The 16840-nt window shown below is 37.1% G+C and overlaps 1 protein-coding gene across 1 annotated transcript; it reads left to right on the top strand.

Annotated features, from left to right (window-relative positions):
- Nucleotides 1-215: 215 nt before the first annotated feature.
- Nucleotides 216-1167, top strand: LOC104674932 (olfactory receptor 2F2). The gene is given in 2 exon segments (XM_010379416.2): nucleotides 216-497; nucleotides 499-1167. Coding segments are annotated over 2 exon segments (951 nt in total).
- Nucleotides 1168-16840: the final 15673 nt, after the last annotated feature.

Genomic DNA, 16840 nt, shown 5'->3' with positions numbered 1-16840 from the left:
GAAAGCCCTACTGTCTCTCTAATGTAAAGTAAATACATTGTGTGTTGGAAACAAGCCTGTTATCTTGGCCTCGTGAATTATCTAAAATATTTGGCCAAGGCTGGAATGTTGTATACAGTATGCATTCCTCAGAAATTATTCTTGTGATTCTTTGATTCAACAGCTTCTGTTTTTTTCTGACTCTTTCTGCAGATTAATATTTCTCACATTTTTAAATGGAAATAGATAACCAGACATGGGTGAGAGAATTTATTCTTCTTGGCTTATCTAGTGACTGGTACACTCAGGTCTCCCTCTTTTCCCTGTTCTTGGTCACATATCTCATGACAGTGCTGGGGAACTGCCTCATTGTTCTTCTGATCGGACTGGACAGCCGACTCCACACTCCCATGTATTTCTTTCTCACCAACCTCTCACTTGATGTCTCCTATGCCACAAGTATAGTCCCTCAGCTGCTGGCACATTTTCTTGCAGAACATAAAGCCATCCCATTTGCAGAGCTGTGCAGCCCAGTTATTTTTCTCCCTGGCCTTGGGTGGGATTGAGTTTGTTCTCCTGGCAGTGATGGCCTATGACCGCTATGTGGCTGTGTGTGACCCCCTGCGATACTCAGCCATCATGCATGGAGCGCTGTGTGCTAGGTTGGCCATCACATCCTGGGTCAGTGGCTCCATCAACTCTCTTGTGCAGACTGCTATCACTTTTCAGCTGCCCATGTGCACTAACAAGTTTATTGATCATATATCCTGTGAACTCCTAGCTGTGGTCAGGCTGGCTTGTGTGGACACCTCCTCCAATGAGGCCACCATCATGGTGTCTAGCATTGTTCTTCTGATGACACCCTTCTGCCTGGTTCTTTTGTCCTACATCCAGATCATCTCCACCATCCTAAAGATCCAGTCCAGAGAAGGAAGAAAGAAAGCCTTTCACACGTGTGCCTCTCACCTCACAGTGGTTTCCCTGTGCTATGGCACAACCATTTTCACTTACATCCAGCCCCACTCTGGTCCCTCAGTCCTTAAAGAAAAGCTGATCTCTGTCTTCTATGCCATTGTTATGCCTCTGCTGAACCCTATGATTTATAGTCTAAGGAATAAAGAGGTGAAGGGGGCCTGGCATAAACTATTAGAGAAATTCTCTGGGATAACATCAAAGCTGGCAACTTGACTCGTGAACATCACTTTGAGAAAAAGCTTTGCCTCATTGTTCTCCACCCAACTCAGATATGGCAAGGATAAACTATGTTGCTCTGGCAACCAGGAAGGAGATGATGTAACATGTACTGGGGATGTTATGTACGAGGCTGAGTGGTTGAGTTGGATGCAGTGTGGGATGTGGGGATAATTTTATATCCCAGCAGTATGATTAGTGGAGTTAGCTACTGCTGTAACAGAACCTTCCACAATTTCTCAATCTCCACTCTTATGTTCTGATAAAAACTGAAAAATAGTACTACTTACTGTTTTGGTTTGTCATATTATTTATAATCATAGACCTATTCATACATCTTACCTTGGAACAGTGGTTCTTATTTATTGACATTTTGGGAAAGGTTGTAGTGTTTGCATTTAAAACAAAATGCATTTTCACATTTGAAGACTCACTTAAAATAATTGGTTGTTTATGTAGCCACATACAGTAGTTATGAGTCAACATTCCGAGAAGGATGTTGTTGTCAAGGCTTATTAAAATGATTTTGTGCAGGACCTTCTAAATGTGAACAAAATGTTTTTCTCTGAGTGCTGGAGGTAATTCAGTGAAGAAATATCAACTGAAGTTCTTGTTTTGCCCTGATAGGGTTAAAAAATGGTTGTTTGTAATGAAGACTATTATTAGCCAAGGAAAATATAAGTTTCAGGCACTACTTCACAGTACTCAGTTTGAGAGGAATTTTACAAGTAAGAGGTATCGTTTAACATATTAAAATTGTCCAATCTCAAGAAAATTCACAAACTCCATTTTTGAATGTTTAGAAACAAAATAAGCAATAAATTATGAGATAATTTATAAAACATCAAAGACATAGTTAATCTAAGAAATGACACTCTTTAGCCAATACTAGTGAAAAGAAGACAATTTTAACATAAATTTTGGGGACTCAGGATAGATGCCTCACCTGTGCAAATGTTACCTTCAAGTTTCCATATTAAGGATATTTCTTATTCCTTCTCTCACATACAACAGAGCACTGGTCAACTTTCTAAACCTAGTCATCTGAGCTCAAGAGTGGGCCTCACTGCTGCTAAAATTTCTAAATAATACAAAAGAAGAAGAAACAAATATTAAGGTAAAGAAGGGGAAAGAGGAGAAAAAATATGATAGTAGCTGATCATCTCACTTCCTTGAAGTAATCTAAGTCCTGTTTCTTCTTTCAGTAAGTTAATTTTCTGTTCTTCCACTGGTAACCATGTTGTCACAGAACCTCAGGTATTTATGAAGGTTCATATAATCCAAAGCCCTTTTGAAATATCAGTTTTACCTTAATTACTATTCTGTCTTAAATTTTGCAAGGTAGGCAAGCATCCCCAAAGATGTCAATGGCAGCAAACTAAAACTTCTATTGGTGTTAACTTAAGCATTATCAATGGAGTGTCTAGTACGTGTCAGTGACAATGAATAGTTCTGGAGATTTTGTGGTGAATATGATACAATTCTGGGTTGCATAGCAGGGATGATGGACAATGAAGCAATTATAAAGTAATGTTGTAAATATTACAGATAGGGTAAGCCCATCAGGGGTGTCACAGAAATCTTCCTGTTAAAACAAAACAACAGAAAAGATCTAGGTTGAGACCAGGAAAGTTAGAGCAAGTTATCCAGATGATAAGGAATTGGAGCAAAGGAAAAACCTGAGCCAAAGTGCAGAGGGCGAGACTTGAGTATCCAGAAATATCTGGATGCTGCACTTGTAGGGCAGAGAAGAGTGAGGAAGTAGTGAGGATGAAGTGGGTATGCCTTGGTTCATGGTGGGCACTGAATGCCACATTATCTTTCAACTATATCCTAATAGCAATGGGAAGTCAGTAATGATTTTTTTGGTTTTTTTTTGACAGAGTTTCACTCTGTCACCCAGGCTAGATTGCCGTGGTGTGAGCTCCGCTCACTGCAAGCTCCACCTCCCGGGTTCACACCATTCTCCTGCCTCAGCCTTTCGAGTAGCTGGGACTACAGGTGCCCACCACCACACCTGGCGAATTTTTTGTATTTTTAGTAGAGATGGGGTTTCACCATGTTACCCAGGATGGTCTTGATCTCCTGACCTCATGATCTACCCGCCTCAGCCTCCCAAAGTGCTGGGATTACAGGTGTGAGCCACCGCACCCGCCAGAAGTCAGTAATGATTTTAAAGCAGAAGAATGGCTTGATACATTTTACATTTCTGAAATATCACTGGCAAATGAGATAGAGGAATAAAAGATTGGAAGCAAGGAGTCAATCTAGTGCGCTGCTCCATTAATGCCATTTAGACACTAGAGGAATCTGAACTAAGGGTGTGACGGTGGTCTTAGGGTGCAGGGCTGAGCTCAGCAGGCTGGGTGAGCATAGCCAGGTCAGCTCATGGTAAATCCCAAATGGAAAAACATGGAGATCACTGAGTTTTGAAGCACAGGTGCAGATAAAAGGGGAAATTGCATCATTATCATTATAGCAAAAATTTCAAGTCTGATTACCCAGACATTAGGCCTTGATGGCCTAGCTCACTATTTAGAAAAGTTATGCTAAGTATGGTGTAATGTTGAAGATACTGACATGAATGACTCACTCTGTGTGGGCTTCAAGGATTATTGACTTATGATGAGCTTCTATGAAATACAACCTGTCCCCTGCCTATATTTCAACCTATTCTTTGCACTACTTGTTTCTTGGATCAAAAGCAAACCAAGTTAGAAGGAAACTGGGTCTCCAATCTGGATCAGATTCTGTGGTCTGGTCTGTTGAGGCTTAAGACCATGTGCTCCTGCTGAGTCCTCATAAGATGACCCTGGTTGGGCTCCTGCAGACAGGGAGTTAAGAAGTGTGAAGTGTGTGGTGTCAAGACGGAACAGACACTCCCCAGGCCTTATCCTTCCCTGTGGAGGGAAGTAGGTTGGGTTCCACAGACTTTCCTGAGAGATGGACTGGTCTGGGGCCTGCATGGCTGGGCTGGCAGGCTGGGTGTGTATGCATAGTGTCTGCCTCTGGGTCCTTGTCTTCTGAGTTATGACATGAATAAAGATACAGCCAAAAACTTTTAAGAAGGGAATGGATCCCTTCTGCTCTAGTGATCAAGAAAGCATAGATGTGTATAGAAGAACTGGTTATATAACTTCATATAAGGAGATTTAGGAGGGAAGAATTTTATAAGTGGCAGAATATCAGTCAAATCTTAATAGTGAGAAATCATAGGTGTATGCAAGGGTATAATTTTTCCAAAGCTAAGGTTATGCAGAGAATTAAAGTATCAGGCTAAATGTTTCCAAATGTGTATTCATTAGCCTGGATCCTAGGGTTCTTACTATCCAGGGCTTTCCTCTAAGGGGCTTGTTGTAGAGGTCTGAAATAAACCCGTGACTTCAAATGTGACCTGATCTGATCAGTGTCTAATTCTGTGGCAGGGACTGGCTAGTTGCTAACTGGACTTATTTTTTTCTTCTCCTTGTACAGAATTAAACTAAATATGAGCCTATTTCTGAAGGCAGCTATGGCCACGGGACCAAGTTCTAACCACTAGAGCATGAATACACAGAAAATATGCCACCTCCAGACCTGGCTGGTTGAAACCTCCTGAGCGCCGGCCTCTGGTGCTTATTGTCTTGCTCTGAAATCATCTCAATCTTGGGACTCTAGAACAGGGTGGGCCCGGGCAGTAGAAGAGTCCCTGGTGGACAAGGTGTGGGTCCTGAGTCACTGATAGGACGAGAGTTACCCAAAAGAACCACTTCACCAGTGTCACCTACGTAAAAATTTTGTGTAAATGAGAAAGAAAGTTTTATTGTGCTAACTGATGGTTATTTTGGAATTGCTTATTTCAGCAATTAGCCTACTGAAGAATACACAAAGATTTTTATTAATATAATCATTTCAGAAATATCCTTAGGATATCCATTTAGAACTGTACTTCTTATAAATTACAAATGCTTTTTGTCTTCGAGCAACTCACAATGTTATCTGTTTCTTATAACCTGGACTTTTAAGTATTATAAATGTGTTTAGATGGCTTTAGATTTTCAACTTTTAAAGTAAATAAGCAGTACCAAGAATGTTCAATCAAAAAGCTTCAAGTCTTTATGGTATAAACTGATGTTGAACCAACACTGCAAACTCCGTAATTTGCATTCGATTTTTTTGAGCCTAAATGCTATGCTAGTATTAATAAATAATAAGGAATACTTTTTTATATTGTATTCTTTATTAAAATATGATTTATATACTGTGAAATTCACCCTTTTTATTCTCAGTTCTATGTTTTGAAAAATGCATGTAATTACATAAACACCACCACAATCAGGATATATGAGTTTCATTTCCCCAAACATACCTTTGTGTTCCTTTGTGCTCAATTTATTGTCTTGGACATCACCCACTGGTGATTACTAATTAGATTTCTGTCTTTATATGCATGAAATAATACATATAGCATGTAGCTTTTTTACTCTGACTTTTATCTTTGCATAATGCATTGAGTTGCACTCGTGATGTTACATGTTACAGTAGATCATTCTTTTTAATTGCTAACTAATATTCCATTATATGCATGCATAATATGTCAATTTGCTATTTTGAAGTACATTTGCATTGTTTCTACATTTTATAATTGGGCCAAAACTATTGTAAACATTCAAGTACAGATTTTTAGGTAAACATAAGTGTTTATTTCAATTGGGTAAAATAAAATCTCCTGTAGGAGTTGTATGGCTAGGCTATATGCCAAGAGCATGTCTATGTTCATAAGAAAGTGCTGCACTACTTTTAAATGTGATTGTACCCTTTGCATTTGCATTTGCATCCATACTATCATATATTAGTTATTCCACATCATTGTCAACATTTACTAATGATAATTATTATTGTATTATTTTATTTCTAACTGACAAATAACACTTGTATATATTTATGAGGCACAATGTGATGTTTTGATATATGCATATATTGTGAAGTAATTAAATCAAGGTAATTAACATGTCCATCCCCTCATAGGCTTATTTTTTGTGATGATAACACTTAAAATTTATGCTCTTAGCAATTTTAAAATATGTAATACATCATTATTAATTATAGTAATCATGCTGTGCAATAGATCTCAAAATGTATTCCTTCTGTCCAATGAAAACTTTTTACCCTTTCACCAATATCTCCTTGTTTCCCTCTGTACCCCACCCCCACCACAACCTCTAGTAACCATCATCATACTCTCTACTTCTATGAGTTCAACTTTTTAAATATATTTTTTAAAAACGTCTATTTTAGGTTTGGTGGTACATGTGAAAGTTTGTTACATAGGTAAACACATGTCACGGGCATTTGTTGTACATATTATTTCATCACCCAGGTATTAAGCCCCGGTACCCAATAGTTATCTTTTCTGCTCCTCTTCCTCCTCCCATCCTCTCCTCTCAAGTAGACCCCAGTGTCTGTTATTTCCTTCTTTGTGTTCATAGGTTCTTATCATTTAGCTCCCACTTATAAGTGAGAACGTGCAGTATTTGGTTTTCTGTTCCTGTGTTAGTTTGCTAAGGATAATAGCCTCCAGCTCCATCCACGTTCCTGAAAAAGACGTTCTTTTTTATGGCTGCATAGATGATCTCATTCTTTTTTATGGCTGCATAGATGTCAAACTATCTCTGCAAACAACCTGGTTCTATATCCAGGAAACCACACAGTCTTGGTCCCAAAGCTCCTCCAGCTGACAAACCACTTTAGCAAAGTTGCAGGATACAAAATCAATGTACAAAAATCACTAGCATTTCTACACACCAACAACAGCCAAACTGAGAGCCAAATCAAAGTGCCACAAAAAGAATAAAATACCTAGGAATATAGCTAATCAGGGAGGTGAAAGGTATCTACAATTAGAATTACAAAACCATGCTCAAAGAAATCAGCGAAGACACAAACAAATGGAAAAACATCACATGCTCATGGGCAGGAAGGACCAATATCATTAACATGGCTATGCTGCCTAAAGCAATTTACGGATTCAATGCTATTCCTATCAAACTACCAATGACATTCCTCATGAACCTAGAAAACACTATTTTAAAATTCACATGGAGCCAAAAAAGAGACTGAATAGCCAAGGCAATCCTAAGCAAGAAGAACAAAGCTGGGGGAATCAGGCTACCCAACTTCAAATTATACTACAGGCAACATGTTGGGGAGGGCGTAGAAATAAAAGACCCTTGTACACTCTTGTTAGGAATGAAACTTAATACAATTTTTTGAAATTAGACATTCTAATAGATTGATAGTAACATCTCATTGTGGTTTTCATTTGATTTTTTTAAAAGGACTAATGATATTGAACCTATTTTCCTATGTATTGCAGTCATCTGAATGACTTTTTGGTGGGCGGTCTTTTCAGATCCTGAACAGTTTTGATTGAGATGTTTATTTTCTTATTATTGAGTTCTCAGGGTTTGTTACATAGTATAGACAGACATCTTACATGGAATGCATGTTTTGCAAATATCTTCTAGTCTATAGCTTGTCTTTTCATTCTAACAGTTTCTTTTAAAAAGCAGTTTTAATTTTAAGAAGTCAAATTTATCTATTTGTTTCATTTATAAATTGTACTCTTTGTGTCCTAAGAAGTCTTTGCCTAACCCAGATCACGAAGATTTTAATCATCACTTAAGTCTCTAGTCCATTATATTTAAGTCCATGATCCAATTTGAGTTAATTTTTGCATATAGTTCCAACTCTGAATTCAGGTCCCTTTCTGGCATATAGATGTCTAATTGTCCATTACCATTTGCTGAAAAGTCAATCTTTTCCCTATTAAATTTTCTTTTCACCTTTTCCAAAAATCATTTAATTATGTATGTTTGGATCTATTTCTGGACCTTTCTTTTCCTTTGATTAATGTGTAAATTCTTTTTTCTATACAACATTGTCTTAATTATTTAATTTATAGTAGATTTCGAAATCAGGTTGTGTAAATTGCCCAATTTTGTTATTCTTTTTCAAAATTGTTTAAGTTATTCAACATCCTTTGCTTTGGCATAAAAATTTTAGAATCAGTTTGTTAATTCATACAGAACTTCCTACTGCAATGTTGATTGGTCTTGCATTTTTATCTATAGATCAGTTTGGAAGAGAATTGATATTTTAAAAATATTAAACATGAGCGTGGTGAATAATTCTTCATTTTAAAGACTTTCTCTGATTTTTTTCAGCAGCGTTTCATAGTTTTCAGAAGACAGACCTAGCACATAGTTTGCTGGATTTATGCTTAATTCTATCAAGTTTTTATGTCCTATTGTAAATAGCACTGCTTGAAAATTCCAGTTTTCAATTATTTATTGCTAGTAATTACAGGTATAAGTGATTTTTGTATATTGATCCATATCTAGTGATCCTGCTAAACTCATGAGTTAGTCTTATAGAATAATTGGATTTCTACATAGACAATTATATCATTTATGAAGAGAGAAAACATTATTTCTTCCTTTCCAATTTGAATATCCTTTACTTATTTCTGTAGCCTTATAAAAGTGACAAGGGCCTTTATTACAGTGTTAATAGGAGTTATGTGAAAAGAAATTATTTCCTTATACCCTATCTCAGAATGAAATGATTACATGGTTTAATCTTTCACGATTAAAATTTTAGTTGTAAGTTTTTGTCGATAACATCTAGCAGTTTGAAGAAGGTCTCTTTTCCTGCTTTGCTGATTTTTCTTTTTAACCATGAATGGATGTTGAATTTGATGAATACTTTTTTTCTGCATTATTTGAGAGGATTACGTGATTTTACTTTTTCAGACTGATGAGGCTGTGAGATGCATTATAATTTTTGAATAATAAGGCAGCTTTGTATTCCAAGACTAAGCCCTGCTTGGGCATGATGTACTATAATTTTTAATATTCCTTATTTTAATTTGAATGTTTTGCTAAGAATTTTTATGTCTGCGTTCATGTGGGATAGTGCTTTACTGTTTTTCTTTTTTCTTTTCTGATGTTTTCTCTTATTTTTGTAGCAGAGTAATGCTGACCTTATGCAATGAGTTGGAAGATGTTCCCTCTTCCATTGATGGAAGCATTTGTGTAAAATTGGTATTGTTTCTTCCTTAAATGTTCGATAGAATTTACCAGTGAAATAATCTGAGACTGATGTTTTCTTTGTTGAAAAATTTTTAACAATGAATTTAATTATTTAATATATATATAATTATTCCTGTTATCTATTTCTACTAAAGAAAGCTTTGTTTTGTGTGTTTTAAGGAATTTGTCCATTTTATAGGATGTCCCCTTTTCCTTCCTGTCTGTGTCTTGTCTTGTCATTCTCTTGACAGCTTATTTCACAGAACAGAACATCTTAATTTTATTATATTCAGCTTGTTCATTATGTCTTTCATGGATCATTCCTCTGGCTTTCATGTTGTACCTAAAAAGTCATTGCCAAACTCAAGGTCATCTAAAATTTCTCTCATGTTATCTTCCAGAAGTTTTGTATTTTTGTTTTGTTTCACATTTAGGACTATGATTCATTTAGAGTTAATTATTGTAAAGAATGTCGGCTCTTTGCATGGATTCCTTTTTTTTGTTTTGTTGTTTTTTTGGCATGTGGGTGTCCAGTTCTTCCAGCACCACTTGTTGAAAACACTGCCTTTTCTCCATTGTATTCCCTTTACTCCTTTGTCAAAGATCAGTTGACTATATGCATGTGGGTCAATTTTTGGACTCTCAGTTCTGGTCTATTGATCTATTTGTCTATTCTTTCATCAATACCTTTCTTTTCTGATTACTGTAGCTTTATAGTGAATCCATACCAGGAAGTGTCAGCCTTCCAACTTTATTATTCTTCTTCAATATTGTGTTGGCTCTTCCGGGTCTTTTACCTCGCCATAAAAACTTTGGAATTAGTTTGTCAATATTCACAAATTAGCTTTCTGGGAATTTGTTTGCGATTGTATTAAATCTATGGATCAAGTTGAGAAGAACTAATATCTTGACAATATTGAGTCTTCCTATCCATAAGCATGGAATTTCTCTCTGTTTATTTAATTCTTTGGTTTCTTTCACCAGAGTTTTATTTTCTTCAAATATATCATGTACATATTTTGTTAGATTTGTACGTATTTTGTTAGATTTGTACATGTTTCGTTTTTAGGTGTTAATGTAAATAAAATTGTGTTTTTAATTGCCATTCCACTTGAACATTGCTGATATATAGAAAAGTAAGTGACTTTGTATATTAGTGTTTAGTCACTTAGTTCTAGGAGTTTTTTTCTTATTCTTTCAGATTTTTTGCATAGATAATTATGTCTTTTGTGAGTAAAGACAATTTTATTTCTTCCTTCTCAATCTGTATACATTTTATTTGTTTGTATTATCTTACTGCACGCGTTGGACAGGATTTTCAGTATGATGTTAAAAAGCAGTGGTGAGAGGGGACTTCCTTGTCTCATACCTAATCTTCATGAGAAAGATTCAAGTTTCTCACCATTGAATATGATGTTACTTGTAGGTTTTGATAAATATTCTTTTGAAATCTAGGAAATCTTTGTAGTAAATCCATATCAGGCAATGTCAGTCTTCCAACTTTCTCCTTCTTCTTCTTCAATGTTGTGTTGGCTCTTGCGGATCTTTTACCTCTGCATAAACTCCTTTCTATTCTTAGTTTACTGAGAGTTTTTTAAAAAATTATTATTATTATACTTTAAGTTCTAGGGTATATGTGCATAACGTGCAGGTTTGTTACATATGTATACTTGTGCCATATTGGTGTGCTGCACCCATCAACTCGTCAGCACCCATCAACTCGTCATTTACATCAGGTATAACTCCCAATGCAATCCCTCCCCCCTCCCCCCTCCCCATGAGGGGCCCCGATGTGTGATGTTCCCCTTCCCAAGTCCAAGTGATCTCATTGTTCAGTTCCCACCTATGAGTGAGAACATGCAGTGTTTGGTTTTCTGTTCTTGCGACAGTTTGCTGAGAATGATGGTTTCCAGCTGCATCCATGTCCCTGCAAAGGACACAAACTCATCCTTTTTTATGGCTGCATAGTATTCCATGGTGTATATGTGCCACATTTTCTTAATCCAGTCTGTCACAGATGGACATTTGGGTTGATTCCAAGTCTTTGCTATTGTGAATAGTGCCATAATAAACATACGTGTGCATGTGTCTTTATAGCAGTATGATTTATAATCCTTTGGGTATATACCCAGTAATGGGATGGCTGGGTCATATGGTACTTCTAGTTCTAGATCCTTGAGGAATCGCCATACTGTTTTCCGTAATGGTTGAACTAGTTTACAATCCCACCAACAGTGTAAAAGTGTTCCTATTTCTCCACATCCTCTCCAGCACCTGTTGTTTCCTGACTTTTTAATGATTGCCATTCTAACTAGTGTGAGATGGTATCTCATTGTGGTTTTGATTTGCATTTCTCTGATGGCAAGTGATGATGAGCATTTTTTCATGTGTCTGTTGGCTGTGTGAATGTCTTCTTTTGAGAAATGTCTGTTCATATCCTTTGCCCACTTTTTGATGGGGTTGTTTGTTTTTTTCTTGCAAATTTGTTTGAGTTCTTTGTAGATTCTGAATATTAGCCCTTTGTCAGATGAGTAGATTACAAAAATTTTCTCCCAATTTTTTAATATCATGAATAGGTGTTGAATTTTGTCAGTTTTTATTCTGCATCTATTTATTTGATCATGTAATTTTTTTTAAGCCTACAGATGTGATAGATTGGATTAGCTGATATTTGAATGTTGAGCCAGCCTTGCATACTGGGATAAATCCTACTTGGTCATATTGTATAATTCTTTTTATACATAGCTTGATTCAATTCGTTAATATTTTGTTGAAGATTTTTGCATCTATGCTCATAAGGGATATTGGTCTCTAGTTTTCTTATAATGCCTTTGTCTCTTTTTGTCTTTGTATTTGGGTAATGCTAGCCTTATAGAATGAGTTAGGAGGAGTCCCTGTGCTTGTATCTTCTGAAAGCAAATTGTAGAGAATTGGTATATTTTCTTCCTTAAATATTTGGTAGTATTCACCAGCAAACCCAACGAGACATGGTGCTTTCTGTTTTAAAAGATCATTAATTATTGATTCAACTTTTTAATAGATATAGGCCTATTCACATTTTATTTCTTCTTTTGTGAGTTTTAGCAGATTCTGTCTTTTAAGAAATTCATTGATCTAGGTTATCAAATACGTGGGCATAGAGTCGCTTATGACAGTATTCCTTGACTATCCTTTTAATGTCCCTGGGCTCTGTAGTCACGTCTTTGTTTTTCATCTCTAATATTAGCAGTTTGTGTCTTCTCTTCTTTCTTCTTAATTAGTCTGGCTAAACGCTTAGCAAAATTATTGATATTTTTAAAGAACTGGCTTATGATTTTATTCCGGTTTTATTTTGATTTCTTATTTTCAATTTCATTGATTTCTCCTCAAATTTTAATTATTTGTTTTCCTCTGCTGAGTTTGAATTTGATTTGCTCTTTTTCTAATTTTCTAGTGTGGAAGCCTAGATCATTGATTTTGAACCTTTCTTCTTTTCTAATGTATACATTACATGCTGTAAATTCCTCTTGAGCACTACTTTCACCGCATTTCACAAATTTTAACAAGTTGTGTTTCCATTTTCATTTAGTTAAATGTATTTTAAATTTCTTTCAAAATTTCTTCTTTGATCCATATGTGATTTAGGATCATGTTGTTTCATTTTCCCCATTTCACTTTTTCTTCTTATCTCACTAGAGACTAGGTGGATTGCTGAGCTTAGGAATTCAAAACAAGCCTGGGAAACATGGCAAAACACCGTCTCTATGAAAAATAAAAAAATTGGCTGGATTTGGTGGTGGATACCCGTAGTTCCAGCTACTTGGGAGGCTGAAGTGGGAGAATCACTTGACCCTGGGAGACTGAGGCTATGGTGAGCTGTGATCACACCACTGTACTCCAGCCTGAGCGACAAAGTGAGACTGTCTCAGAAAAAAAAAAAAAAAAAAAAAAAAAAAAAAAAGAGCTCATGTAAACAAACCCAGTAAAAAGAAAAAAGGGCGGGGAGTGCTTGAGGCATAAATAATATGTCAGAATGGTAACATGACTCTGTTCTTTCAAAATTGCATCAAACCTCTTCCTAGGTATTAAAAATTTAAAGAGGTATAGAAAGTTAACCATTCCATGTTAAGGATTGTATTAGGCTGTTCTTGCATTGCTACAAAGAAATACCTGAGATAGAGTAATTTATAGAGAAAATAGGTTTAATTGGCTCATGGTTCTGCAGACTGTACAAGCCTGGCACCAGCATCTATCCAACTTCGGCGAAGCCTCAGGGAGCTTTTACTCATGTAGAAGGCAAAGTGGGAGAAGGCACATTGCATGGAAAAAGGAGGAGCAAGAGAGAGAGATTGGGGGTGGGGAGGTGCCCCACACTGCTTTTTTTTTTTTTTTTTTTTTTTTGGAGAGACGAAGTCTGGCTCTGTAGCCCACGCTGGAGTGCAGTGGGGAGATCTCGGCTCACCGCAACCTCCGCCTCTCGGGTTCAAGCAACTCTCCTGACTCAGCCTCCCGAGCAGCTGTGATTATAGGCGCACGCTGCCACGCCCAGCTAATTCCTTTTGTATTTTAGCAGAGACAGGGTTTCACCGTGTTGCCCAGTCTGATCTCCAACTCCTGAGCTCAGGCAATCTGCCCTCCTCAGCCTGGCCTCCCAAAGTGATAGGATTACAGGCATGAGCCACCACGCCCGGCCCCCACAGTTTTATTTTATTCTATTTATTTATTTATTTATTTATTTATTTATTTATTTATTTATTTTTGAGATGGGGTCTCGCTCTGTTGCCCAGGCTAGAGTGCAGTGGCGCGATCTCGGCTCACTGAAAGCTCCGCCTCCCAGGTTCCCGCCATTCTCCTGCCTCAGCCTCCCAAGTAGCTGCGACTACAGGCGCCCAGCACCACGCCCGGCTAGTTTTTTTTTGTTTTTTGTTTTGTAGAGACCGGGTTTCACTGCGTTAGCCAGGATCGTCTCGATCTCCTGACCTCGTGATCGGCCCGCCTCGGCCTCCCCAAAGTGCTGGGATTACAGGCGTGAGCCACCATGCCCAGTCTGCCCCCACACTTTTAAATGACCAGATCTTGTGTGAACTCAGAGAGAGACCTCACTTAATACCAAGGGGGATGGCTCAAGCCATTGATGAGGGATCCACCCGCATGATCCAAACACCTCACACAAGGCCTCACCTCCAAAACTAGGGATGACAATTCAACATGAGAATTGGCAGGGACATACCTTCAAACTATATCAAGGATTTTGGATAAACTTTTTACTTTCTTTTTTTTCTCCCTGTGGATCATAAGACATTCTTTATGTAGGTCTTAGTTATAGTCTTAGCTCTTAATTAAAATCTTAAAATAATTTGATGTTATTAGTATTGGAACTTAACACCATGAAAATATACTTAGTTTTCTATCCACACCTGCAATGATCAGAGAAACTCTTTGCACAAAACTCTGGGGGTTGAAGCATAATTCTCTTGTCTACAGACAGAGGTAAGGTCATCCTAGTGCCAGATATAAAAGTTGGCTTGGTTCACCAAGTATGGATGGAGACCCGTAACTGCTAACTGGAATAGGGGCTTTGAGTGCTAAAACTCAGGTTCAAGCTACAGGAGAACATCTTAAACCTCACAAAGCTGGCTTCTGTGACTTTTTAGAGTGATCTAAGGCTTCAGTGGAGTTTTTGAGGGGAGAGGGATGGTAGAGCACAGCTTTCCATAGGGACAGGAAGGGCCGCATGGAGGCTCTGCTCTGGAGAATTGGAAGTGGTGACAATTAGTCACTCTAATGCATGAAGCTCCTGAGGGGACTCTCTAAACCCTTCTGTGCAAAGTCAGCCACTGCCACACTTCTGTAGTTCTGTGGATTAGCCAATTTGAGGCCATCTATGAATTTCCTCCCAGTAGTTTTTCTCACAATCTAAACTAGTCTCAGGTGATTTCTGAGCCCCTGAGTCCGAGGAGTCTGGAACCCTTAAACTCCATCATCCATCATTTTGTTGGAGGGGAGCATTCTTTACAAAGCAACTTAAACGTTTACTGAAATAGGTAAGTCCACTTTCTCAGGCTCTGATGAATATTTTAGAGCTCTTAATAGAAATTTCAGCAGAGGGTGAGTGTCAACAGAAGTTTATAGAGAGGTAGAAGTCATTCTTACATGAATTTTTAGGAAGTTTGGATCAGAAATAAGAACCATGAATGATGAAATCGTCTCACTCTAAGTATTAAAACAAATGTAATAAAATAATTTTGTTTTCCAGAAGCTGGAGAACTAACTACATTTTCATTTCATGGGTTTCTCAATTTTAATCTTTATTACTAGCAGAGAAGAAGAGAGAGTGAAAACAGAGGTTGGGAAAGAAGATAATTATTAATTTTAGAATAGAGATACCATGGATGAATTCTACATTATTTTTGGGAAAGAAATTTAGAGGAGAAATTCATAGCTATAAAACTTTTACTTAGACATTGATTGATATTAACGAACATGTAGCAGGAATATATTACTTTTCCAAATATGTATATTACATTTCCAGATAAATTGTCAATTGTTTTAATGTCTTTTCTCTCAATTATTTCCCTTAGAGTATTTTGATTTTAATTTTCCTTTCTCTGAGGGAAATTTTAAATGTAAGATGATGAAATAAATTGATTGAAGTCTACAGCTCTCAGAACATGAACTGGGACTACCGTTGAGGTCTCCTGACTCAGGTTTGGTTAATCTAGAGTGTGTTGTAGGGAATGCACTGTTGAGACTATCCAGACTAAGGAAATTATGCTACAAAAGAATACCCTAGACTTAGATATAGGAGAGAGGAGATATAAAGAAGATAAGCATTTACGGAATGAAACCATGATAAAACATATAGGCAAAGGCGAATTTTAGGATTGCACCATGTTTGAGACACTAGGCTTCAATAATTGGACTCAGATTATGGGAAAAGTCAACCAAATCAAGACAGGAAATAGATAACAAGGTCTCAAAGAAGAACAACTAATTGTCTTCTCAGGATATCTAAAACCATCTTTGAGATCTCACCCACCCAGTGGCACTTGGGTTCTGGGTATCCAAATGTTAGTATGATGGAAATACTTCTGCCCGTGATGGATGCATTCAGTGTGTACAACCAAGTGTTCAACCATAGGTCAGATGCACCTTCCTCTAAATGAAATGAACATTTCTAATCACAGCCCAAGTCTGTAAAGAAATGTGTCTGGTTTATTTAGAGCAGCGTGGAAGAAAAACATATGTAGATTGTGGGACTTAACCTTCATGTGCACTATTGAATACGCTACAGAGTATTCAGAGCTCTATTTGCCTCAGCTAAGATTGTAGAGGACTCCAATAAGAAGGGCAAATGAGCTTAAAATTCGGTGGAGAATCATAAGAATCATGGTGCACACATTTTCTGGAGAGAAAGTTTTTGGCTTTTTAGACCTTAGCTTTAGGGAATTATCACTATAATGAATAAGAGATAATATTGGTAATATGCCCCTAAGCCTCAGCATGTTTCAGATTAAATTCACAAAGCTCTTAGAAGGTTTTGTTTAACCATGCACTCTTTGAATTGATGTAAGTAGTGGAAAGGATTATTATTCAAAAATATGTTTTTGGAATGTGAG

Source organism: Rhinopithecus roxellana, chromosome 6 (genome assembly GCF_007565055.1).
Source record: "Rhinopithecus roxellana isolate Shanxi Qingling chromosome 6, ASM756505v1, whole genome shotgun sequence".
NCBI lineage: Eukaryota > Metazoa > Chordata > Mammalia > Primates > Cercopithecidae > Rhinopithecus > Rhinopithecus roxellana.
The sequence above is the reverse complement of the archived record's forward strand: the minus strand, read 5'-3'. Positions and strand labels throughout refer to the sequence as shown.